General features: G+C 41.1%; 1 protein-coding gene across 3 annotated transcripts; it reads right to left on the reverse strand.

The window, feature by feature from the left end:
• Window positions 1-17,217, reverse strand: ZBTB41 (zinc finger and BTB domain containing 41). 3 transcript variants are annotated; one of them, XM_035123910.2, is made up of 11 exons: window positions 17,181-17,217; window positions 13,723-14,957; window positions 11,965-12,172; window positions 10,592-10,658; window positions 9,467-9,614; window positions 9,001-9,130; window positions 8,656-8,751; window positions 6,757-6,863; window positions 6,368-6,473; window positions 5,655-5,743; window positions 1-4,558 (listed from the first exon to the last, which is right to left on the reverse strand). In XM_035123910.2, the coding sequence occupies exons 2-11, from the start codon at window positions 14,864-14,866 to the stop codon at window positions 3,903-3,905; spliced, it is 2,751 nt and encodes a 916-aa protein (XP_034979801.1). In that variant the 5' UTR covers window positions 14,867-14,957; window positions 17,181-17,217; the 3' UTR covers window positions 1-3,902. The 3 variants fall into 3 exon arrangements, with proteins under 3 accessions (XP_034979801.1, XP_034979803.1, XP_034979800.1); XM_035123912.2 differs by lacking the exon at window positions 17,181-17,217 and adding an exon at window positions 16,943-17,142 and having other exon boundaries at window positions 13,843-14,957; XM_035123909.2 differs by lacking the exon at window positions 17,181-17,217 and adding an exon at window positions 16,943-17,141.
• Window positions 17,218-24,334: the final 7,117 nt, after the last annotated feature.

Consider the following 24,334-nt stretch of genomic DNA (forward strand, 5'->3'; position numbering starts at 1 on the left):
TCTGGTGTCTCAAATTTGTTTATAAAATACTTAGAAATATATAAGAAACAAGGAATTGTACAAATGCTTCAATAGATTGGGAAATTGAGAGAGATGCAGGCAATTAGACCGATTCATTGTAATGCAAAATCAGTTCAAACACTTTTACAGGAAAAACAGTTAAGGCATAACTTTTCCCCCCTCTCTCTATAGATCTAACAGTCACACACAAAGTATCCTAGAGAAGAAGGGAGCAAGAAACAGGGGGCACAGCAAAGGACAGCGCAGACGAACTACAGCAAGCGCTTTGGGGTACAGATAAAGCTGAGGTGAGGAAAAATGGGTATTTGGGAGAGGGGTGCAAGTAACTATAGACAAAGGAAAGGGACTAACAGATGTGAAAGTCTCAGGCTTGATCAATATGAACTGGAGGTAGCCATTTGAAAATGCAAGCACTGTTAGTGTAGTGTAAGAAAAACTTAACTTCTCCCACTTCATTTCCCAATCTGATTTATACACTGCTCAATCAAGTCAAGAATCAGTTCCATTTGTCATCTTCGGTGACTTTGTACCTTCCTGCTCAGGTGCTGCCAAGTTATTTTCATTCACACAACAGGTAAAGTCTTATCTTTGTCCAGGCTTTTGGGGAGGGATGAAGTGCCTGGCAAGATTTTCTGTTTCCCATGTGATTATTGGTTGTGATATTGTTTTATAATTTTTTTCAACTGAAGGGCAGCCTACAAATACTTTAAATAAGTAAGTTGCAGATTTGTAGTGCAGTAAAAAGATAAAAGGTAAATAAAGGTCCCCTGGACAGTTAAGTCCAATCAAAGGTGACTATGAGGTTGCGGCGCTCATCTCGCTTTCAGGCCAAGGGAGCCAGCGTTTGTCCGGGTCATGTGGCCAGCATGACTAAACCGCTTCTGGCACAACAGGAAACCACGACAGAAGCCGCACGGAAACGCCATTTACCTTCCCGCTGCAGCGGTACCTATTTATCTACTTGCACTGGCGTGCTTTCGAACTGCTAGGTTGGCAGGAGCTGGGACAGAGCAACGGGAGCTCACCCCATCGCGGGGATTCAAACCACTGACCTTCTGATCGGCAAACCCAAGGGGCTCAGTGGTTTAGACCACAGCGCCACACGCATCCCATTGTGCAGTATCTCATTCCCTCAATAGGGGATATTAAATGAATTACATAATCCTAGCAATTTTAAGAAGATGAGAATCTCAAGGCCAGCTCTACTTAATCTTCATCTTTCCCCCCTCTTTCAGCTGTCCTTTGCCAAAGATCCTGATGAGTTTAACGTGTTGTTACCTGTAAACTGCCTTGGAAGCATTTACATCCTGAAATGCAGGATATAAATTATTGCACTACATAGGTAGATACCAGTTATGCCACCTTCATTTGTTTCTGAAGTTTCTGGTGGCATGTTCCATCACATAGAACACTTTCTGTGCATTTGCATTTCAAATAGCCACTGTACCTCCATTCCCAGATGTCAATTCAACAAAGCCCCACTCTGCTTAATGGGTAATACAGGATTTAGGAGACCAGGAGACACACATGGGTGACACACGGCCTGCACACTCAGGGGAAAAAACTTTCATTGCATGAAACATTGATGTGAAGATGTGATGGTAAACATTCTATAGATTCAAAGTTAAAATGATCATTTTAAATTTCACATCAGCATATGTATAAACAGATTTTTAAGGGCCATCTCGTGTTCTTCACATTTGAAACCGTTCCTGAATTAATATGCTACAGAGCAAACACAAGTCCAATTAGTTGTAGTTTAGCATGAAAAATGTCGGTTAAAACACAACAAAAATGGCTAACAACAAGCAATTAAAAGCAAGCAACTTCCAGCTCATGGAAACACAGAGCTATGTAGCTTCCTTTTTTGATCATAGAACCTTTGGCTCCCACAAATGTTAACTACAATAAGCCCTAGCCAGCATGATCAATGGACAAGGATGGAAGCTGTAGTCTCTAGCAATATACTGAGGGCCATCACTGTTCTAGAGTATCAAAATGATGCCAAAATACATAAAAAGATTATGTGATTTGCTCCATTCCTAAAAATTAGCATTATATGTACTCCAAATCTAATTCACTTATCCACCATACTTACATGACAGCAGTACCTCTGAGTATTTGCTCCTGATCTTGCCACACATACCACCTTTCCTTAGGATATGTGCAAATGTGGCAAAAGCTATAAAACCAGGACTTTTTTGTACCTCTTTGGACCAAACGTTCAAATCTTCAACTCTACATATTTCTAGCACTATTCAACAGCTAACACACACATTTGGTGTACTCTGAAGACAACAATTAAGATAGAAAAACTCGCAAAGCAATCTTCTTAGTTTTCCTAACCATAAAGAAGCTTTTAACAACCATTTGTTTTAAGTGCTGAAATATGGGCAAGAACACAAACTACCTGGCATCCAAGTAGCCTATGGTTCCACGACTGTTTAAATGTAAGAACATTTCATTTATAAAGGAAAATACTGTAATGAAGTAACAAGTACTAGATTTGTAGGAGGATCACGGAACCTCTATATCAACCCTCATATACATTTTGGGTCTTTTCTACAACTAGCTCAAGAAAACAAAATGGAGGTTACATGTGTGACTTGACCTGAATAATAGGTCTCACAACAGTTCTCAAAAGCACTAGCAGTGGAAACTGATTTATCAGCATTTTTATTTAGTGTTATTGGATGATGCTAAAAATGCTGGCCACCGTCTGACTAATCTGATGTTTACTCCAATTAAGTCACATGGATTAACAGACCGTTACTTCCAATTAAGTTTGCTTAGGACTGCCTCAAGTTAAACCAGGAAGGAAGGAAGGAGGGACTTAAGAGCAGCCTCCTGGATCATGATGGAAGTCCATCTCATCCCAGCATCCTATTCTCACAGTGGCCAGTGGTACCTCGACTTATGAATGATTTGACTTACAAATGTTTCGACTTACAAACGGAGCTCCGTCCGCCATCTTGGATGCGGTTTAGATAGGATTTTTTCAACTTATGAATTTTTAGATAGGGTTGCTTCGACTTACGAATTTTTTCTCCCAATGCATTCCTATGGGATTAGAGTTACGAATTTTTTCGACTTACAAATGTGTGTTCAGAACGCATTAAATTCGTAAGTAGAGGTACCACTGTAGATGCTCTTAGGAAGCTGAAGCAGGGGGCAACTGCTCTCTCTCTCTCTCTCTCTCTGCCTACCTGCAAATCTCAACCAGTATCTAGAAGCATACTTTTCTATACAGGAATTTATTCAAATTATTCCTTTGAAAAGCATAGGTCAGCTGTCTTTTATTTCACTGATTCTTAAAGCAACAGCAATGACTGCCAGTTCTCTCCGCTGCCCAACTAAAAGTGCCATGTTTGATCTTTAAAGCTCTATGGGTCTTAGATTATGTCTCCTCCTCTGTGTGCATGCAGATTTGAATTATAATGCAAAGGTGAAGAGCTATTCATAAATGACACAATTATTTCATTTAAGGTTTCTTGACAAATAATATTACCTCATGAAAGTTGTTTTAAAAATAGCTGTACAATATTTAAAAACCACACGATTATATTTTGAATGATGAACCACTGCATTAAAAAAACACCTATTTTTCCTTGTACTTGCCAACTTTCCACTTTGAGAGCTTTCTGATTGCTAAACAGAGAAGCAAGACCAGGGAAATATAAGGGCTATTTCAACTAGCACAATGATTTTGGGCTATGCAACGGCACTCTCTCTCCCCTTCCCATGTGTCTCCTAAATCTGGGGGTTCCCTCAAACCCCCCCCCCAGCAGGTTTGAGGAGAGAAAGTTCAATTGCACAAGCAGAAATCCTGGCACAGGTGAATTACTTGGTTGACTATTTTCGTAATAGCCTGTCACATATAATCACGAATGCTCATTAGTTGAAATATTCTGCACTGAGGGAGCTGTATCAAGACCCAGCAATGTACCAAGATAAGACTGTTCTCTAGGATCCAATATTTGCTCAGGTCTGACCGGATGAACGATGTTTGCAGGCTGTGGAGTGAGTGTGTATTTTTCTAGAAATGCCAAATCCGTCGCTTGCTGGTAGTCTGCTGGAGGAGGTTGTGAAGAAAGAAGGTTGTGAGGTGAGGATGAAACAGGGGTGGTATGCTCTACAAGATCGGACTGAGTTTCGCCTATCTGCACGGGTATCAGTGTTACTGGTACACACACGTCTGGCGATACATTCTGTAGCATTGTTTTGGTTTCTGCTTGATAAACCTTGGCTGGTTCCACAAACGGTTTAAACTCACTTTGGAAAGCCTTGTCATCGGGTACAAACTGGGATGGCAAAGAGACTACTTTCTCCGCCGGCACTGGACTTAGTGGTTCTTCGGCAGACTTTCCTCCGTGCACATGGTCAGTGTGATATTTCAGCTTGTCCTTTCGTTTAAATGTTGCATTGCAATACTGACAGTTGAAGGGCCGGGCATCCGAATGGATAACCATATGTTTCGTTAATGTCTTCTTAATCCTGAAAGACTGGTTGCAAATTTGACATTTGTACGGTTTTTCACCTGTGTTTGAAAAAAGTCAGAATTAACAGAGTAAATATTTCTTAATATATCAATAGGACATAGCGTTATTGGTTTTTTCATTGCATGGAGAGGCGTTTTATTAATTTAAATATTTTGGCACACATTTTTTTTGGGGGGGAGAAACCTAAATTGTGATTTTAAGTTTAATTTTCATTTGTTTGTTTTAAAAAACCATTGCTTTAATAGCCAACAAGTTAATATTAGGAAAATGCATTTGTAAAGCTTTTTGTATATATCTAGAGTAAGATGTCCTACCAACAAAAGGTAAAGAATGATTCCAACTGACTGTGTAATTAACCAAGATAGTCCACTAATTAGACTATGCGAAATCTAGTCTATGACAACCTGTTTTCTTGCATAACGATTTATATAGAAACCCAGCCAGATGAGCAGGGTTTTATTTTGTTTTGTTTGTTTATTATTCTACTGCTCAGAGCTAACAGTTCTGAACTGATAGTTCTGATCACATAGTCCAGCTCTTCCTAGAATACAGTGGTACCTCTGGTTACGAACTTAATTCATTCAGGAGGTCCGTTCTTAGGCTAAAACCGTTCTTATCCTGAGGCGGAGGCAGCGCACTTTCGCTAATGGGGCCTCCCACTGCGCATGCGCCTCTAGCAAGTGATTTCCGTTCGCATCCTGGGGCAAAGTTTGCAACCAGGAGCAGCTACTTCTGGGTTAGCAGAGCTTGTAACCAGAAGCATTCGTAACCAGAAGCGTTCGTAACCAGAGGTACCACTGTATACCACTTTAGTTGAGATTCCTGCATTGAAGGGGATTGGACTAGATTGGATCCCTTCCAATTCTACAATTCTATGACAGCCCCCCCCCCCCAATCCAGGAACTTTGGGCATGTAGAAAGTCGCATCCAAGTCTAGTTTGTGCTAACTTTTCAGATGAGATTCTGAGATAGGAGAGCCTACAAACATGCATTAAACTGTACACTAAACTGGCTAGTATTCAAATGCCAAGGCATACTATGTGCCACAAAATGCTACTCTCATGAATTCCATAATACGAAACATCACATTTATTCTTGCTGATCCAGCAAAGCAGAAAGTCCACAACTGCTTACCTGAATGTGTCCTAAAATGCATTTCCAAACTTGATTTCCCCTTGAACACTTTCTTACAGACTTCACACTGATGAAATGTTGCCTTGTACCTTCAAGGAAAATGGAACGTATTAGAAAAAAGCTCCACATCCATGGATATTTTCAGTGTATACATGAACTACATCAAAATCATAGGCTCAACATTCTAATTCCTGCCCCTACCCCTGCTTTAAATTGTGTCCTGGAGAAATATATAAATGTGTTAGATTAGAAAACAAGCAGAAAATGTCAAAGCAACTTTACCCTGTGCACTTACTACCAGCATCTTGGGGCCAAACTAATTTGTACTCCTGATTACATTGTGCTGCTGCTTCATCTTAATTTCTTCTTTTAGTATTTTTTTATTGTTATATGCCACTTTGGAAGCCTTTTAGCCACAAAGCAGCCTAAAACACAAACTAGAAATGAAAAGGTCACCAGAAAGCCAATGGAATATTTGAGCCTTTGCTACCACAGGTTTCCCCAATCTAAAAGGGGTGAAGATCCTGGTCTCCAAGCAGCATTTAAAACAAGAGTTCCCCAGTTTGGACTAGATGGGAAACTGTGGTTTGGCAAACCGCAACGTCTCCCTAAAGTCAAGTGTGCAGAGGAAGGGAGCATGCTGGCACAAGGATCCTTCTTGTTACACTGAAACTGGGACATACAAATGTGTTTCAGAATTCAAATGAACTTACTTTTGCCACACCTTTTCTCCAAGATGAACGCTTTTATAATGAACACTGAGGTGGTCTCTTCGGCCAAAACACTTCCCACATTCTTCGCACTGATGGGCCTTTTCACCTTCGGAGAACCAAAAGCACAATCTGAATGAGCTTTAATAAAAAAGACAAAAGGCACCCAAACAAGGAAAACCCAGTCTGTCAGAACACTGCCAAATAAACATGTACACTTTCATACCCTTTAGGATCAAGTCAAATGCATGGTTTAGTCCTGCACGCATAGGCTGTGCTGTGCCTTGAATTCATGCATTCCCCTCTTCTACAGGCCAGCAGGAGATCAAAGGCTTTTCTTTTTGAGCTAACCAGGGTTTCTTTGAATGAAAAAGCCAACGTCATTTGTCTACCTGAGTGTATCCTTTTGTGTTTTGTCAGATGGTCATGACGAATGAAAGTCTTTCCACATTCTTCGCATTCATACCGCTTGTCGTCATGGTGGACCCGCAGATGAAGTCTGCATTAATAAATGCACAAGGTTATCTTTGCATGGGATCTCTTGTGCTCACTGTTAACACTCAGCCTGCCAGCAATCCCCATAATTAGAACTGAGATGAAACAATAGCTCGGCATGCATGGGATATTTGCAGCATTTAGACACAACTCTAAATCATAGTTTGTTTACATCTCTGAACCTACCCCAATCATCTAGTTATGGCTTGCTTGTGACCAACAAATCATAATCAGAAACCATGATTTGAAGTTGGCTTATGAATCCGTGGTTAAATTAACTGTGGTCTCTTGTTACATCTGAATCTGCTATCCTAGCTTAATCCTCGTTTATTTTGGAGCTCTTCCTCAGATGCCCACCTGGCTACACAAAAGTGAGGTTACAGCAGTTAGAAAATAAAACTTCATGGAAGGAAGGAGAAGTACCAACAAAGGAAGAATAGCAGATAAAACTGACGGAGTACGTATTCATGGGAAAACTGACTGGGAAGATCCGAAACCAGTAAGATCAAGTATTTTCTGTTGTTGTTTAGTCGTTTAGTCGTGTCCGACTCTTCGTGACCCCATGGACCATAGCACGCCAGGCACTCCTGTCTTCCACTGCCTCCCACAGTTTGGTCAAACTCATGTTCGTAGCTTCGAGAACACTGTCCAACCATCTCGTCCTCTGTTGTCCCCTTCTCCTAGTGCCCTCCATCTTTCCCAACATCAAGGTCTTTTCCAAGGATTCTTCTCTTCTCATGAGGTGGCCAAAGTATTGGAGCCTCAGCTTCACAATCTGTCCTTCCAGTGAGCACTCAGGGCTGATTTCCTTAAGAATGGATAGGTTTGATCTTCTTGCAGTCCATGGGACTCTCAAGAGTCTCCTCCAGCACCATAATTCAAAAGCATCAATTCTTCGGCGATCAGCCTTCTTTATGGTCCAGGTCTCACTTCCATACATCACTACTGGGAAAACCATAGCTTTAACTATACGGACCTTTGTAGGCAAGGTGATGTCTCTGCTTTTTAAGATGCTGTCTAGGTTTGTCATTGCTTTTCTCCCAAGAAGCAGGCGTCTTTTAATTTCGTGAGTGCTGTCACCATCTGCAGTGATCAAGGAGCCCAAGAAAGTAAAATCTCTCACTGCCTCCATTTCTTCCCCTTCTATTTGCCAGGAGGTGATGGGACCAGTGGCCATGATCTTGGTTTTTTTGATGTTGAGCTTCAGACCATATTTTGCGCTCTCCTCTTTCACCCTCATTAAAAGGTTCTTTAATTCCTCCTCACTTTAGAAAGTATTTTCTAAAGACGAGCAAATTTGTAATTTATTTAAAAGACCACTGTAAACAGTTAAAATTACTGGCAGGGATGTAATGACACTTGTAATGTGGAATTTTTTATGATAACTATGGATATTTAACAGATTGGTAACGATAAAAGATGCAGCAAATTTATTAAACATGGAACCCATGGAGGGAGGGAAGGAGGTCCGAAGGTTCAAAAGAGCCTTGTACTTTAATGTTAGAAATTGTTTTGTTAAAATGTATAAAACTGTATATATATATATATATATATATATATATATATATATATATATATATATATATAAACTTTTCATGTGGCTAAGAGTCTCTTGCTGGCAACAAGCCCCTTTCCCTGCTTCCTTTTCCAGCCTACCTCCAAGTAACCTTGCCAAAAATTAAAAGCAACCACAGCTGCTTTTTCTAACTTCTGCCCAAGAGTAAACGAAATGTCAGAGCATTTTTGACATTATGCTACTATCAGTAATCCTAAGTAATGATACAGACATGGGTTACCTGTATGAACTTCCATGACGAAAACTCTGCCCACAAATACTACACAAATGAGGCTTCTCTCCACTGTGGATTCTCAAGTGCTCTTTCAGAGTTGTTCTGGAGGAGAGAAATGGAAATATTTGAAGAATATATACTCTAGCCTTTTCATTGTGATCAATAGTTGCAGTCCAATACATTCTGAAAAATGGAGAACTACTGTTCCCATTAGTAAGATCTTAAAAGCCTGAAATACTAGGTCAACCTTTTCCTATTTATCATACAAAAATTTCTGAAAAGTTAAGAGTTTCGTGTGTAGAAACAAATTGCTACAAAAACATTTCTTTACTCATGTATATTACTACCTACCTTTCTCTAACTGATTTCCCACAAATAAAGCATGTCCATTTTCTCTTTCCTCCATGAGTACATTCAATATGGCGCTTTAGATTGCCAGTATCATTAAACTGACGGCCACAAATATCACATGGAAAAGGTCCTGTGAAGAAACACATATGCAATTTACATTGTTGCCACTTGAGCAACAAGGATTACATCAAAGTCAAGCACATTATTTTGGAATTCAAGAATATGAAACTGATAGGAAAAATACACACTTCTAATAATCCATTTAATACATACAGGCGTATTTCAAAAGTGGAAGCAATATTGATTATTTTGAGCAACTAAAAACAGGTTGAACATACATACTGAAACACAATCCTGGAAGAGATTTGCACAACTTGCTTAGTGAATGATGATTTATGTCAACAAATGCACATTGAAGAAAATGCATTTAAATTTAATATTTACTAGCAGAATGAGATTTTCCTACCGAGATGGAACTTTTCTTGATGCTTCAGTCTTGCAAAGCGGGATTTAAAGTGCTCTTCACAATATGTACACTTAAAGGGCTTATCCTGTGTGTGTAGAATCATGTGTTCTTCCAAATGAGGCCTTCGAGTGAAAGATTTATTGCAAATCTGAAGTGATAGAACACCAAAACTATTAACATCCATGAGAATGTACCATGTACACACACTTGAGCTTCTTGGAGGCTGGACATCCATGAAAGAAATCTATTATTCTGTTTTTAATCAACAGAAGTGCTAATACTTTGACATTGAGGAATCCATCAGAATATTTTATTTCTGAAAATGCATTGTGACCCATGCTATGTGGACTAGCGGCTATTCTACTATATCCATGTCTGATTCTTTCAAGGTTTAACCCATCTTCAGCATGAAGAGAGAATTCCCGTGTATCTTGATTAATTGCAGGTACTACTATTCACTATGAATTTACATGATCACGCTACCAGATGAAAATACTACCACATGAAGTCAGTTATTTTTAAATCTTCATTGCAGCCATGAAACCAGCTATACCAGTGGAAGGTATTACACACAAATGTGCATAACAGAAAGTAGGACTGGTCTTTTTTATTTGGTGTTAAGAACTTGGGCAACAATCACTGCCACGTACCAATCACATTTTCTAAGAATGTCTCAATCCAACATATGTACACACAAAAAACTTTGAATAGCATTATGCATTAAAAAAAGGTGGGGGGGAGGAGAGACTCAAAAGCTATGAAAAGTTTTTGCCCATACACTAGAGTTTGTGGGGGGGTTCCTTATATGAGCTCCCTGTGCCACACTATTACATGCACCAGAAAGTAAAGCAAACAAGTGCATTATACAAAGAACAGCAGCTGAAAGGGAAAATCCACACAACCCGATTGCATGTACAGTCAGTTCTCTGAATCTGAGACAGAGTTGTGGGGATTATTGTTGTTTCTGTTTTAACTATTATCTCTGCTTTTATCTTGTATTTTTATCTTGTGAACTGCCCTAAGGTCTTTTGATGGGTGGTTTATGAATATAATAAATAATAATAATTAATAATAATAATAATAAACTAAAAGTGTCAATTTCCTCCCAATAAAAGTTATGCTTACATCACATTTCCAGCCTTCACTCTTTTTCTTTTTGGAGAGAAATTCCTGTACTTTTTCAGGATGGAATCTGCATTGTGGGAAAATCCATTGAGAAATTATTTCTAGAGTAAGGAAATTATATGTTTGAACACAGAAAGCAATATTAGAAACAAGCTGTATTAGTACCCACAACAAACATACTCCCCATGCTACATAAAAGCAAAAACGTCTTATATATTCTCATTGGCAGTTGTGTTGCATATTATATTATTTTTTATTAAGAGTTTTGTGTTTTTATATTGTAATTTTATGTTGTGTACCCCTCTACCTTGTGACTGCTTGTTCACAGAAGAATTTAAAAGACCTGATGGGAAAGGAGATGCTGCAGAGAAGAGCATCGGCCTTCTTCTCCAACCAGTGTTCAAAACTCCCATTGTTCTAGGCAAATTTTGTGACAGGGAATTTCATTAGTGTGAGCAGTTTCTAAGCTCTGGGTGCAGTACTGCGCTTAGGATTTCAGATTACAACTGCAGAGTGGAAGGAAAGGAGGACCTTTTTCTGCCTCCCCACTTCAGCTACTCTCTGAAGACTTAAGAGACCTTCTTAAGAATATTAGGGGGGTGGGCAGGGGAAGGAACTAGGCCATATGAAAAATGAACATAATTTGAGTCACAGTTCATTCATTTTCAGCTTTGAATTTCTGTTATAGTGTCTATAACCTAGGTTTAAGGTACCATTTAGCTCCTAGCTTTCATATCCGTTTCTAACACTGTCCCCAACCCTTAATAGCCCTGGATTGCTTCGGGCAGCCTGGCCTGACCTGGGCCAGGACAATCTGGGTTGAAACTCATTCCCCCTGAATCACCCCAATTCAGCTCAGACTTCTCCCATGTCCAATGCACAGCCCAACATATTCCCTGTATATTCTAACTATACAGCATTAGCAAAGCTGAAATATATTGTTCTCATGTGCTGCCATTCCCATGCCCGGCCCTGTAGCCCAACCATTATTTGAAAACAGCCTATACTGCTATATGTATGGATTCCTCACATTATATATCACTTGTGTTTGTGTATGTGTGTGTGAGAGAGAGGTGAAAATAGCCCTTCAACGTGCAGAGCATCAAAAGCAGGCAAGCATTTGAATTGTCTCAAAATGCAAGCACTTGCCATGCAACGGAACAATGTAGTCACTTTATAAAATGTGCAGAGCACCTCAACACACACATTTTTAATGCCATGCACTTTAAAAATAAAATGTTGCCACACATTTCAAGCAGGTAGTTTATATATAAAATCTCCTGCATCAATACTTTTTTTATAATTTTGTACTGGAAATAAATCACATCATCACAGCATGTAAGTCTAGCGTAAGAAATGTCATTCATACTTGCCTCTTCAAGTGCTTTACTAGGGTCTTTTTTGTGGCATGCAGCTTGTTACAGTATGGACATTTGTGTTCCTTTTTATGACATACAATTTCATCATTGTGCTTCTTTCTGTGTACAGTTAAGTTGGATTTGGTTGAATAGCGCTGATGACAGATATCGCACTGAAACGGCTTCTCACCAGTGTGCACACGAGAATGGATCTCAAATTTCCCTACAAAACAAACCACTCCAGTTAAAATATTAGATAACCAACCAGCAACTAGTCCTGCAAACATTCAGTACTACTACGCATCAAGTATAGGTTCTGATGCATTTCCAGGGTTATAGTGCTTTACATAAATAAATGAAGCCCTCCTTCAGGGAAGTATTTCCATTTGGGGAGGGACACATTCTCTAAACTGGGAAATTGTTATTTTCTTCTGCTAGCTGACCTAGCAGAGTGTTTGGGATGTGGTTGTCACCACTAGTTCACAACCTGAGTAAACTCACTCAAGAGCTAAAACACAATGCAAAGTGTGTGGACGCACCGTGTCAATTTCACCTCAGTCGATCTCAACTGGCACTGCAATGAAATTGTTAAGGTGCTTCCCCAGACTTCATAGGGACTCTACCAATGAGTTTCAGTTCCTCTGCTAGAGTCTTCTTGACCGACTAGTCATCCCATGCCTTGGACCATGCCCTGCTGTAATAACTGAGCACAGAGGTCTTTAACTTAACCGGAACCTGGATTAATTCACCAATTTAAATTTGCTGTTGTATATTGTTTTTACCTTTACTAAAGGTGACTAAGGCCTGTCTCAGATGGCTGATCAGCATTAACAGCATGTAAGGCCACAGGAAGGATCACTGTACAGTGGTACCTCGCAAGACGAAAATAATTCGTTCCAAGGGTCGTGCCGTCTTACGAAAACAAACGGCAGACGGGGAGGGGGGGAGAAGCAGCAAAAAAAAATCATCTTGCGAGACGCGGCCATAGAAAGTTTCGTCTTGCGAGGCAACAAAGAATTGCTAGGCACTTTCGTCTAGCAAGTTTTTCGTTGTGTGAGGCATTCATCTTGCGAGGTACCACTGTATCTACAATTCCCATCTTCCCCAACCACTGGTCCTGCTAGCTAGGGATCATGGGAGTTGTAGGCCAAAACATCTGGAGGGCCGCAGGTTTGACATGCCTGAACTAGTGCCTCCATGTGGGAGTGAACATGCAGCCTCCAGAGTTTAGATGACTTCAGAAGGCCTGACTGGGGCTAGCAAAAGTTGTAGCCCAACATCATATAGAGGGCATGTTAGCTACTCTCAATTCCACATACATGTGTTCAAATGCGTAACAACAACACACATGTCTTTTTCAAAGATGACTTGTGCTTAAAAGAACTATAACAGCAAGTCCAGAAAAACTGAAGTATTCTCTGGATTACACATCTAACAGTTCTTTTTCTAATGTTATTTTCACATGCATTTCAAAATATAGTTGTTTAGGTAGTTAAATGACATGACCATAACTTGTTGTATTTTTTATACTAGCACAAAGGGTATGGCAATATACAGAACATGTGAGGTTCTGGGTTGTTGTTTTTTACTACAGTACTCCCAAGGATGTCAGCTACACACTTTCCTCAATAATATGAACTGTAATTCTCTATATAGGACCTGCATTTACAGAGTGGCATAAGCCCTTTTAGAGGTGTGAGCAATGATCACAAAGAGCACAAATCTGTTTGAACCTAAGAGGCAAAGCACATCGAGCATGTGATTCCCACTTACCTGCTCGATCAAATATTTTATCACACTTAGGACACTGCAAGTATTTTTTGCTACCGTTCTGAAAAATGACTGGAATATATGTGGAAAGACTGCCTCCAGAAATATTTCCTGCTGGATCACCTGTCTCATGTCTTTCTTCATCACGTTCTTTTTCACTTTGCTCTTCAGACTCAGTGTCAGTTCCCGACGTGTCCTCCTCTTGCCTGTCTTCGTCAGTATGATATTCACTTCCACTGTCTTCAGACTCATTGTTAGACTCGTCATTAGACTCATCATTTTTCTTGCCAGGACTCACTTGATTTAAATTGCCATCAGATGCATCTCCACTTTCGTTGTCATTTTGATCAAACTTAGCCGGACATTTGCGATTTCGCAATGATCTTCTGGTAGAAGTATCTGAGCTCTCGACCATTTTTAGCCCATGTTCTTTTTCCCGGGCAGAAGCTTTGTGTGCTCTGGACAAGTGATTTTCTAAGGATTTCTTGTAACAAAAGTTGCGATTGCACAGAGTGCATTGGTGATTGCTTGCTGCTTGGGGAGTTTGCTCACTGGATGTTTCTACCTGGGATGCATCCTCCGACGTCTCTTCAAATTGCAAACTGGAAACATTTTCAGTGTTCAGCAGTTTGACTGCATCGATAATATCTAAAAACTTAGCTGCCTCTAAAACTAAGGGGATTTCATTCTTATACACAAAAAACTCTGACGTATAGAGAAATTCAAGTAGATGGCGGAAAACTGAATGAGTTACGTGATCCAAGGTAACGACATTTGTACTTGGATTTTTGCTCAAGTAGGCATGAAAGTAACTACTCCCAACAGCAACTACTACTTTGTGGGCACTAAATTCTTTTCCATCAACAATTATGAGCAGATCACAGAAAGATGGTTGTTTCTGTCGATCATCATTTAAATATTTGAGTAGATTTCTGTTGTACTGCAGGGAGCTCAAAAGCTTTCTTTGAGCTATTGATGGTGGGAGTTCTTTAGAATACTCAAGCTGGTCTGCAGCAGCTACTCCTGCAGAATCAGCAATAGCTTTCTGCACAGAATCTGCAATGGGAATCTTATCTGAAGATTCCCTCCGATGATCAAGATGTTTTTTGTCATCTAAATTTGCAGTGAGCTTTCTCCTTTTCTTCATTGCAGTTGTGCCACTTTAAAATCAGGAACTTCATATGTAACCCAAAGTCTCTCAAACAGATCGTTGCTTCAGTAATATCTGAAATTATGACCTGTAAAAAAACAAACCACAATTTAAACAATTTTTTTGACTGAAACCCATCCACGTATAATTTTTCAGCAGGAATTAAGTTACTTGTGAGCAGGTAATATGGTTGGCAAATATATTTATTGCTCCCTCAAAGCTAGTCACCACCCACAAATATTCTAGATACCAAAATGTAACTTTTAGTCTGAAAAATTCTACAAGAGTACATATCAAGAGGTACACTTACATAAACCTTTACACAAAAGCTAGGTTAAGTGGTCTTTAAGTGGTAATTTTTCATATTTGCACAACTATGTTAGAATAAGAGAAGGTTGTTTGCACACATACGGAGATACTATATATATATATATATATATATATATATATATATATATATATATATATTCCATACATAAGGCAGGCTGCAATTCTCACACCACTCTGGTATAAGTACCACTGAATCAAATAAAGCTTACTTCTGAGTAAACATAGTTATGATTGCACAGTAACAGCACTATTTATCTGTATGCATTAGTGATGGGGAGAAATGTGGATAAACATTGTTAATATTTGTTAATATAAAAAAACTCATTTTCTTCAAGTGTGTATTTATAACACTTGAAGTAGCAACACAAAACATGTTGACTAGGAACTAAGCTTAGATGAGTCTACCACTCAGACTTTAACATTCCTCCAAACTGTGTGCTCTTCAGATTGCAGCCTTACTTTAAATTAAACATGCTTAAGTCCTGCATACCAAGTTCTTAAATGACCTATAAAAATGCTGCCCTAACAGCTCAATTTAAAAATGCACCAGGAAAACACGAAAATTTGCTTATTCAGTGTAGCATGGACACCTTGCCACATTCAGGACCACTCAGACATTTTGCTGCCTGAAATGGAGCAAATAGCTCTCACCTCCCCACTCCCAAAGTCAAGGCTCTTTTGGCAACAGTGGCAGAACAACATCCCACAAGCGTCTTTTCCCTCACCCTGGCACTAAAAATATGATGATGATATATTTAAATAAGCAACAGTTTCCTGCTGTATCATGACTGTCCAGTATCAGTTGCCTCATTCCACATTCACATCTATTTTCCTTCGTCCTTGACACCCGAGATGTGTGCTTTCAGGGCCCACCCCATTCCTGTGATTGTGATCTCTTTAAACTGTTTTAAAATTTAATTGCTGTAACAGCACCCTAGCACCTGCTGGTGAATGGCACCCACTGGTGAAGGGTGAAGAATATCAATAGCAACAGTGGTACAGTAATAATAATAATTATAATGATAGTAATGGCTAGTCAAACCCTGGGATCATTTAAATCCTTAGCTCAGGCAAGGTCACACAGGTAAGTTCTCCCTGCTGTCCCAGCATCATGCTTAAGACCTGGGCGAAACATATGGTAAAAAGAGATAGCAACAAAAGGGCACAGCAGGGAAGGCTGTGACACTTGAAACTGCTTAACTTTTATCATCTCCTGTATTCAAAGATTACTTTTAGTGGCAGCCAACAAAGTGAGAGTAGGATCTACACGCAAGCATGAACACACACACACACACACACAGGCACTGGTTCATAGAATCCTATACAGTAATTGCAGAGTTTGAAGGGACCCCCCAAGGGTCATCTAGTTCAACCTCCCTACAATGCAGGAATCCTGCCTGCGGGGAGCTTGAACCACCAATTTTCTGCTTGACAGCCAGACCCACTGCACCAGTGCATGGTGCCAATAACACCAAGGTCACAGGTTTGATCCGTGCGTGCATATTCCTGCACCACAGGGGGTTAGACTAGATGACCACTTGGTGTACCTTCCAACTCTACAGCTCCATGTTTCGCTTGGTTCGTCACACGTGAACCCAAAAAAAGGAGATTCCCACCCCTGCGACACGGAGATCTGGATGAGGCGCCAGCAGCAGCAGCGAAATAAAAAAAACCTCGGCCAATAACAGATTGGAGGCGAGCACGTACACACGCGCGGGCGCGCGCGCGCACACAAGTACATACCTGGCCTTACTGTTCCCCCCTACAACCCCTTTCCCAAGATCAAGGGCAGCGCTCCTCGGAAACCCCCCTGAAGAAGCACCGCTGAGGGAAGGGGAGGAGCGGGGGGGGGAGCGAATAACGGTCAAGGCGACGTCTGACAGCGCGCGCGGACACACCCCTCTCAGCCCCCACCCTCCCGGCGACCGCCGCCGCGCGCAAGCGAGTCTCGAGCCACCTCTCCCCCACCCGCTCCACACACCTCTTTCCCCGCCATCACTTCCGGGTTCCGGCGTGCGTCGAGACGCACGGAGGAAGTCGCGGCATGTTTACCGTCGGGGGCCCAGCGCACGTGCGTGTGCGTGTGGTGGGAGGGAAGGGGCGGGCGCAAGGGAAAGGAGCCAATGGCAGGCGGGCCGAGCGGGCGAATGAAAGGCGACGCCCTAGGGGCTCGCGCGCGTGTACACGTCGGGTTCTCCGTCGAGCCTTGCGGGGCAAAAGTGTCGGCGCGAGCGGAGATTGGCGGGCGTCTCTGTCTGTGTCTCACGCGCTCACCAAAGGAATCGCGCCAAAGCGGGCGCTCCGCTCAACCGCCGCTTCCGGTCTCCATGAGGCGCCATGGATGGCAAAAGTATCCATTTGGGTGGGACGTGGGAGCCAACTATTCGCCCGGCCCCCCCAATAAAATAGTTGAGGGGGGCCCCGATTATGTGGAATGGGGTTTACCTGCCCCCCACTCCCATATGTTGTTTAAGTTGCCACCCCTGCTTCCAGGGTTATGAGAGGCATTAAGGCGTCCGCAACTTCCTCAACCTCCAAGCAGCCCAGTATCCCCAGTCCTACTGCTCTTTTTAGTGAGGGAAAGGCCTGGTGGCCTAGTGGCAACCACTATCTTGTCAGGGATAACCTAACTTCTGTCCCTCACACCCTGGGAAGCTCTAGGTTAGACTACTGCAACACATTATACGTGGGGCTGCCCTTGGAGGCAGTTTGGAAACTTCAGATACCGGTAGTGCAGAATTCAGCCGCCAGGTTGCTCACCGGAGCAAGACTGCTGAGCATCTTACACCGATCCTGGTCTGACTGCACTGGCTACCAATTAGTTTCCAGGCACAATTCAAAGTGGTGGTTTTGACCTAGATAGCTTCAAATGGCTCAGGACCACAGTACCTCAAGGACTGTCTCTTTCTGTATGAACCTACCCGGACCCTGAGATCATCATCTTTTTGAAATATGTCAACCCTATCTTAGACCCTCCATTAAGCGTCCCTATTTTCCAGGGCTGTGCCTGATTTAGAAAAGCCGTCCCAGTTTCTCTGATAATGATAATTTTTATTAGTTTTCAATTACAATAATCCAATAATAACCTCATTATATCAATGCTAAATTATAATACAATTGCTAATACCAATCATTCAAATACCAAATTAAATTTAGTGCCCCCCCCCGAGTGCTAGAATTGGTCGTTTGATGATTTACTTTGTTTCTGCGTTCCAAAATCTTATTGTTTTCAATTACATCCCAGTCATAATAGTCATCCCTTATACAACAGCTGCAGTTTTCTGATTTGATCCTGGAATGTTCTGCTTTTCCTTAGGACATCCCTATTTTTGCTAGAGAGAAGTTGGAAGGTATGGAATTATCTGGCCCCAGAGCCGTCTGAAGGCAATCCTGTATAGGGATTTATTTTTTTAATGTTCAATGTTTTGTTAAGTTTATATGTATGTTGGAAGCCACCCAGAGTGACTGGAGCAACCCAGTAAGATGTGTGGGGTATAAATAGTTACATTATCATTATGGAATGGGATATCCCTATTTTCACCGGAGAAATGTTGGAAGGTATGCCTTCATGTGTTTCTTCCAGGAGAGGTCCGGAGGGTGTCAACACAAGAACATGCCTTTCCTGCAGTGCGCGCACACACACACACACACACCATATGTGGCATGCTCTCCCCAGGAAGGTTCGCCTGGTGTCTTCATTATGCACCTTTAGGCGGCAAGTGAAAACATTCCTCTTCTCCTAGGCCTTTGACTAATTAAGCATCTATGGGATTTTAAACTTGGAGGGGGGTATTGTTTTTGTTTATTATTATGGTATGTGTTTTTTTTTTGTTTCCATGTTGTAAACCACCCCGTGATCCTCAGATGAAGGGAAATCACTAGCAGAGGAAGAGGAGTGGGGGGGGGAGCGCCCTGCCCCCGGCAGCGTGAGCCCAATGAGGTGCCATCACAGCTTCCCCCCCGCCTGCTCTCCGCCCCCCCCGTGCCCCCCCCCGTGCCAGAGCATGAAGCAGCTCCACCAGTGATGGAAATACATGTATGTAAATTTAATAAATAAATAAAACACAGCAGCTCTCCCTAGTTACTTGAGCCCTCCCACTGTGTGGTGCTTGCAGCCATGTTTTTAAAATTAGCAATCCTATATAAAGTATCAAGTTGCAGTTAGACACAGCAGTAGGGGCAAGTATAACAGGTGACAACTCTTTTGCCCAGTGAAGCAGGGACTTTGAAGAGCAAATAAAGGGTGGGCTGCCATATTTCTGTCTCCAATCTCTTCCTGTATCATTCATTGCATGTGTGTCTGCGCGTGCACACACACACACACACACACACACTGGCAAGGGGTATCAATTTTTGCTTTATTCATTGTCATTTTTCATACAGAATGCAGCGTTGCACTCTAAGTTGTTTCCCCAGTTTCCCTCTCTCTATATTCTCACTGAATTTTTCCAATTATTTTTCGAGGGGTATCATTTTGACTTCAGATGTGAAATGGTCGAGGACAGTCCTGCCATTTAGAAATAACCCCAAATTTCTGACGTTTCTTTTTTTTTTCCAGTTCAATGCTTGTTACACACATTAATACACCATCTCTTAACAAACTTAACAAATTTCTTTTGCCTGCAAAAGAAATTCTGTAGGCTTTCTGGTTTCAAAGTCAGACTGATTAATAGTGTGGCTGTAATTTACATTCTTCTCCAAGCTGGTTTTTTTGTTTTGTTTTTTTTGTTTTTAGGTTTGAACATCCCTTAAGGTTGTTACTACAAATACCTACTGAGTTTAGAGTGCTAAGTGAGCCATTATCATGATTGAAATTGGTGCGATAATTAACCTTTGGAAGCCAAACATCCTTGAACTCTTGAAAGTGCTAAGGTCTCTTTCAGCTATGAGTCTTTCCTTTTAAAAAGGCCCCCTTGGAAAATCATAGCATACAGTAAGGCTTATCTTGCTGATCTTTGTGCAATTGCATCTGATGACCTTATGGCCAATGCAACTAGCACAGCTCTCTAATATTCACAATACTATTTTATCCGCATATTTCTTCAGCTACAAAGCATTTGAATGTCGTTGCAATATCTATTTATTCCCATTATTTATATCCTGCCTTTAAGCGTATAAAACCTTTCAAGGCAGCTTATAAGAAGCACTAAGGTTATATTCAGAGTAGACTCATTGACATTAATAGACCTGACCAATGCAGGCCCATTAATTTCAGTGGGTCTACTCTGAATACAAGTTAGTTGAATACAACCCCACATCTCTGTTTTTGATTTTTTTTTTGTATGCATCCTCACAACAAAGTTCTCATCCAGCTGGTGGTCCAGACTTTGCCCTCCACTAAATTCAGATTTTCTCAATCTGATGGGCTTTCTTACGTGTGCAGTGTGATTTCGCAGAGTGCCCCTTCTTTCATTTTCTTTCCATCAGCTCCAAGGAAAGGAGGCAGCCTTCACTTTTCCAGTGTTCACAGTGGAACAGTTCTTTTGTGAAGAAGTTTTCGGGCATGAAACACCTGTGTTAAAAATTAAAATTAAATTTGCCCTTGCGGAAACAGATGGGAAAGGAAAAATGGGAGGGAAGGATGCATGGCAGCCCTTCATGTGAGTGACTCTAAATCCTCGTGTGGCTTGGAGCTACACACCTTTTAAAAAACTGCTCTTTGGTGCAAAACGGGTATTTTTATTTTGTATTAGAAAAATGAAAGATGGAAGTGCACAGGTAGTAAGGCACTCATCTCAGCAGTCTAGTCTAGCCGTCATTTTCCAACACGACAACCTCCATGCAAAATGCCTATAGAAATGTGACAAAGAGGGGGACTACAACTTCTCTCCTTGTTTGCCTCCAGACCATCTTGTCTGCAACGATATTCCACTAATGAACATGGTTGAGCACAAATCCAAAGTCAAGTTGCAGCTTGATGATAGTACAAGCTACAGGCCCCTCATGTTGTCATAGTTACCTGGATAAGTGCCCTGTGCTACAGGTCTCTTCCATTTTCATGGGGACATTTCAGAAAACCATCTCCTAGTCAACTGCCTGATTATGATATATTTGCATTATTTATGTAATTTGGTGCACAGGTTTAGTATGTTAAATTCTGATTTTTCTGAAAGACTATGCCGTATGGGTAGGAAGTGTTTAGTTTTTATAATACCCCCTTTTACAATCATAAATTTTGCATCTGCCTTTGCAAGAGATTGGTGTTCAGATTTGTTCTCTGTGACCCACACTTCAGCATGCAGATGTTAGATTCTGTAAATTTTCTTCTGATTAGTTCACACTCAAAAAATGGTACAGTGACCTTATTAGCACTCTTACACCTGTCAGAAAAACACATTCAAAATTATGGGGGAGTCAAACAACATTTTGCAGGCCTTTTAAGGTTTGGTTTCACAGTAATTCCTACACAAAGCCCTGGTTTGTTTTTCAACTGACAAATGTAAAATTCTAAGTGCAATTTGTTAATGCCCATGATGAGCCAACTATGAATTTAAAACTAATGTGTTGCAATTGTAATCATGTTTGCTCAGAACTAAACTCCCAACAGATTTCACTCCTTGGAAACTGTGTTTCAAGTTGCAGCCATAGGCTACATTGTAGTCATAATGTGGCCATCTGAATCAATTCATTGTTTTGCCTCTCCAAAGCAGAAAACATTTTCATTGACTTTGCAGGTGTGAGAAATTAGGGAATTTAAATAATGCATACCTTTCTGGCTTGGACTGAGCACGATTTGGAGAAAACAATGTATAGAGAATTTCAAATCAGTGGTTAAAGGTTCTGAGCACATCCACACTTCTGAACATAAATTTAGCATGACAATATTCCAGAAGTAAGTTTAGTACAAAGCTGTAGCATGTAAGAAATGCATCAAAATTAAGATGAACGCTGTCTGAACAAATGTTTGACAATGACATGACATCCCTTAGAGGCTTATTCTGTATTGGTCCAGGATATAGAATGCTGTCTAATGTTTAGTGTCTTTTGTCCAGCAACTTTAGATAGCTGTAATCTTTTAAAACACACACACACACACACACACACACACACACACACAGAGAGAGAGAGAGAGAGAGAGAGAGAGAGAGAGAGAGAGAGAGAGAGAGAGAGACTAAAACAAAAATCTACAAACCCAAATTCCAAATCTTACAATTAAAATAAAGGAATTCAAGAAGGCAGTTTCTGCATGTGCTGTAGAGGGAAATGAGGGGCTGACGAGGCCTGTCAACTTGGGATCATGGCCCATCTAGGAGAAGGAAACTCTGATCCCAAATCTCCGCTGCCTTGTGGGATATATTTCAGAGAAGAAAAAGCTAAGCAGTAAACCCTACAAAAATTCAGAGTGGAGTCCCTAAGATGTTTGAATGGCGCCTTGTACACCGCCTTCCAGCAATTCATTCAGCCAAGCTGGTGCCAAACGTATTGCTCTGCTTTCCTTTGGACCCCATCAGCGAGGCCAGGGGTCTTGTAATCTGGACAGCCCAGGACCTCCATACACACTGCCCAGGCTTGAGCCCCAGGGACATTTTAGCATTTTAGCAATTTAAGTACTTGTGTTGTATTTTTAATCTGCAAGTACAAGTACACTAAGTAGAAGTTATTTGCTCTTTGAACTTTATATAGAGAGTGTCTTGCACAGTTTTTATAGGAGGGGGAAAGAGAACTAATTAAAGGGACCAGGGTTGTCTTCCGCATGCTCTGCAAATGGGCACTAGAGTCTAATTCCCACACAAACTTCATTGTTTAAGTTAAGAATTACTTAAAAAGAAAGACTTCCAGGAATGTGCCACACACACACACACACACACACACACACACACACACATATATATAAACTTTATTGAAATTCAAATTAAAATACATTCACAAACACACTAAAAAAACCAATAATATAAAAATAATAACATACAAAAACATATATAAATAATGATAATAATCCTATATAATAAAGTCCAAGTGTCCCTGTGTCCGTGGGATTGCGCTACTGCACATGTGCCCCACGGACAGCCGTTGGGACTTGGAATGCAGAGACAATTGGATGCCGCCGCGGATGCCGCAGCTGACACAACCACAACGCCCCCCGCGGCCACTGCGCTGCCCGATGACAACAAGGAGGAGCCCAGTCCGGCTCCCGCAGCTGCAGCCGCTACCGCCGCCTCCTCCACCTCCTCACAACCCTCCCTGGCCCGTGAGAGGAGCGGCGGGGCCGCAGCCTTCCCTCCCTCTCTGCGCTCGGCCGCAGGGCACGACAAGAGAGCGAGTTTGTTTACTTGCGTTCCTGGTGCGGCCCGCGGCCGAACGCAGAGAGGGAGGGAAGGCCGCGGCCCGTCGCTCCTCTCACATATGTTCTAGCGCCCGTTTATTTAACAGGCTCAATGACACTAGTATAACATAAAGAAATAATATCATACAGCTTCAGATATAAATAATAATCATCATCATCATAAAGAAAGAAACATAAACAAAAACAAACAAAAACAGACAATCAAATGTTCATTCATACCCCAAATCAAAGTAATCAAAATACATATCAGCTAAATTCCTAATTTTCTATTTACATTACCCTTTATTTATTTATTCTCCTACATCCCCTATATCTCCTCCTCCCATGTTAGACTTCCACTTATCTCCCTCTCAGGTTCTTTGATTACTATGCTCTGGTACTGCTTCCCCTCAACCCTATATAGATATATCCTATAATTCTATCCCATAATTCTCAAATAACATCATAACTCATAAAAAGGGTGGGGGGAAAGGGAATTCACCATCATTCAGCTTTATCAGTGTAATTTTTAAAAAAATAATTTTATTGATTTTACAAAAAAACCCCAATACTTTAAACACATAATACTAAAACAAAAATAACAAGAAAAAACAACATTACAAAAATAACAATAACAAACACAAAAATCAAAATACCAAATCCTTTTCCTTTAACATTGTATGAGGGGACTTCCTCGAGTTCCCTCTATCTGCGGTTCATTTCTCCTTTATCTTTGTTGTTGTTGTTGTTTAGTCGTTTAGTCGTGTCCGACTCTTCGTGACCCCATGGACCATAGCACGCCAGGCACTCCTGTCTTGCTCTGCCTCCCGCAATTTGGTCAAACTCATGTTCGTAGCTTCGAGAACACTGTC

This window comes from Zootoca vivipara, chromosome 7 (assembly GCF_963506605.1).
Source record: "Zootoca vivipara chromosome 7, rZooViv1.1, whole genome shotgun sequence".
Lineage (NCBI taxonomy): Eukaryota > Metazoa > Chordata > Lepidosauria > Squamata > Lacertidae > Zootoca > Zootoca vivipara.